At 51.8% G+C, this 2,864-nt stretch overlaps 1 protein-coding gene across 1 annotated transcript in view; it reads right to left on the bottom strand.

The window, feature by feature from the left end:
* Window positions 1–2,864, bottom strand: part of LOC105308299 (adenylate cyclase type 1-like) — a 36,850-nt gene that overhangs the window by 27,434 nt on the left and 6,552 nt on the right. The window contains exon 3 of the mRNA XM_023525475.1: window positions 1,655–1,709. Within this exon, the coding sequence (XP_023381243.1) occupies window positions 1,655–1,709 (55 nt within the window). The remainder of the gene's footprint in view (window positions 1–1,654; window positions 1,710–2,864) is intronic.

Here is a 2,864-nt window from a genome sequence, read left to right as displayed (position 1 = left end):
CCACGCAGAGTTACAGCCTGGTGTCGGAGGCTGTGAGACGCAGAGCCACGTCCTCCCTGGCCAGGCCCCGCCACAGGCCCCACACTGCCCAGCACAGACAGGGGAAGTAAAATGTTAGCACATCGTCTGGTTTTATTACTCTCAAGGGTCCTGGCTCTGTTGCAAGCTTTAGAGACCAAAAAGGTTGTTTTTCATTGGTTTCAGTGTTTTAGATTATAAAATTTCCCTGTAAATACTGGAAGTCAGCACCAGAGTCCCTGCCGCCTGAGCACAGGAAGCAGGGAGGAGGGGCGGAGGGGCCGGCCTGGAGGGACAGGAGTGGCAGGAGGTGAGGACAGAGCCCTGGAACACCAGTTGCGGGGAGAGGGGGGTGGGGGGGGTCGTTTCAGGCCATGCCTCCGGGGTGGGTCTGTAGGCCCCAGTCGAGCTCTGGACCCCAGCCCGGCCTGAGCAGCAGCCGTGGGGGCCCAGCAGTGTGACAGGCTCTCGCCAGAAGCAGAACCCGGAGTCGTGATCAGAGCCCAGGACGGGCTTTCACCGCCCGTCGTCCTGCAAAGCGGGGCCGGGAGCTATCCAGGCAGCTCACCGACGAGAGGCCAGGACTCAGGCTCATCCCCATGGCTGGCACACGGCGCCCTGGAACCAGCCAAAGAGACACCTGCTTCGTGTAGCCCGCTCACTTGCCCACTGAGAAAGCTGGCATCAGAGAAGGGCCCACCCCCCAACAGGTGGTAGAACGAGACTGAGCCCCAGACAGGTGGTTCCCCATCAATTCAAAGGGACGTGACTGGCTTCTCAAACATACATGGACATCAGAGCAAATGTAAATCTAAAATGGATCTGATAAATGGGGGAAAGGTCAAAAGCACTGTGCCATCTGCAGCCATCAGCCGTGGGCAAGGTGCAAAGCAGCACCCTGGAGACCAAGGCAAACACTGTGTTTGTCTAACCACCGTGGGGACCTCAGTGAGGAGAGATGTGTTTGCAGCGCAGCTGTGTATGCCTCTCCAGGCCCCACGATGACAGCCCCACGTCCTCCATACCGGGCACACGACGAGACAGCAAAGCATGAATACACGCCCCACGTGCTCCGCGGTACACGGCTCGGGCAGATCACAGAATGTATTTTAAATCTATCCAACACCATCAGCACACAAAGGAACAAAGGAAAAAGCAATAAACAGAAGGGAATGAGGCCACCTAAACTGGGGGTTTCCTCCCAGTCACCTGCACAGACCCAAACTGAATTTCTGGAGATGGCACTGCTGTGTGGGTAGCAGCTGCACGGACGGACAAATGGCAGGAGGTAAGACCACAGCACTACGAGCGCAGCAGGAGCAACTGTCCAAAATGAAACAAGGAAAAAGGACCCAAAAAGCAAAACGCGGTCAGCTGAGCTGTGGGATAATGGGTGTCCCTGAGGGAACAGGGACGGGGGCATAAAAAGTATTTGGAAAAGGGTGGTTGAGTCTTTTCCAAACACGACCCTCCGTGTTTACGGACCTAATAACGGAGCTTGGGACGCGTGACGCAGAGGCCGGCAGCAATGACAGGAGAATGGGGACCGTGGCCACGGCCAGGGCTCCGGCTTGTCCCTCAGTCACCGAGCAAGCGGCCGGGAAAGCTTGAAGATCCCGAGACGTGGGGACCCTACCCCAGCAGGCCAGCTGGCTGAGGACGTTCACGGAAGGCCTGGGAGCACGAGAATTCTAGAAGGGCGGGAGACATGTTATTTTTGAGTGTATGTGGGTCGTTCACCAAAGTAGACTATTTCTGGGCCATAAATTGAAAAGGATTCAAGTCAAAAAAATTGCTTTCTAACCATAATAGATTAAATTTGAATTCAAAAGCAGAAAGATCTTTGAAAAATCTCCCCCCCGCCAAAAAAAAAAAAAAAAACCTCTAAATAATCCACTGGGTCTAAGAAAAATCAAAAAGGAAATTAGAAAGTATTCTGAACTGAATAAAAATAAAAACACAAGTTAAAAATTTGGGGGATGCTGCTAAGCGGTAAGTCAGGGAAGTTCAACAAGCTGAACATTTAACGAGAGAAAAAATATCTCATGTCAACGGCCTCAGCTTCTACCTTAAGAGACTACAAAACAAAAAGCAACTTAAAACCAAAATAAGCAAAAGAAACAAAATAATACGGATCAGACAAGAAACTGAATGGAGACAAGAATGGAGAAATCAATGAAACCCAAAGCAACTTCTTCATGAAAATCAATAACATTGATAAACCTGTAGCTAGAATAAGCAGGGGAAAAAAGAAGACACAAACTAGCAAAACCAGGAACGGGCAGGGAGACATCGCTACAGCTGTCAAATGGGAAACAAGAAGCAGCGTGAACCACTTCATTCTAATAAGTTTGACAATAAGTGGGCGGATTCCCTGGAAGATAAAAAAGAACTACCCAGCTCATTCGAAGACAAAAACAAGATAACCTGACCAGTCCTGTTTAAAGAAATCGAATGAAGAGCAGTTAAAAACTCCCACAAGCAGAACTCCGGGCCCGGGGGGAGCCGCCGCTAAATCCCATCGCGTTTAGGGAAGCAGGGATACCTATGCCACGCATCCCCTCCCAGAAATCTAAACGGGAGGAAACGCCCCTGAGCCCTCCTGCGACGCAAGTGTCACCCTGACGTCATGCAAAGACAAGGCAAGAAGAGAAAGCCACAGCACAGCTCCGCTCAGGATCGCGGATGGAACGGTGCTGGATAAAATGTTAGCAAGTCAAAGCCAGCAGTACGTGAAAAGGACGACGCGGCATGCCCAGGCCAGCCGGTCCCAGGAGTACAGGGCTGTCCCGGCATCCCGCCATCGAACACCATTCACACTAGCAGGCCACAACTGAAAAGCCACA

This window comes from Pteropus vampyrus, unplaced genomic scaffold, assembly GCF_000151845.1.
Source record: "Pteropus vampyrus isolate Shadow unplaced genomic scaffold, Pvam_2.0 Scaffold565, whole genome shotgun sequence".
In the NCBI taxonomy this organism is placed as follows: Eukaryota; Metazoa; Chordata; class Mammalia; order Chiroptera; family Pteropodidae; genus Pteropus; species Pteropus vampyrus.
This window is presented reverse-complemented; position numbering and strand designations above follow the sequence as displayed.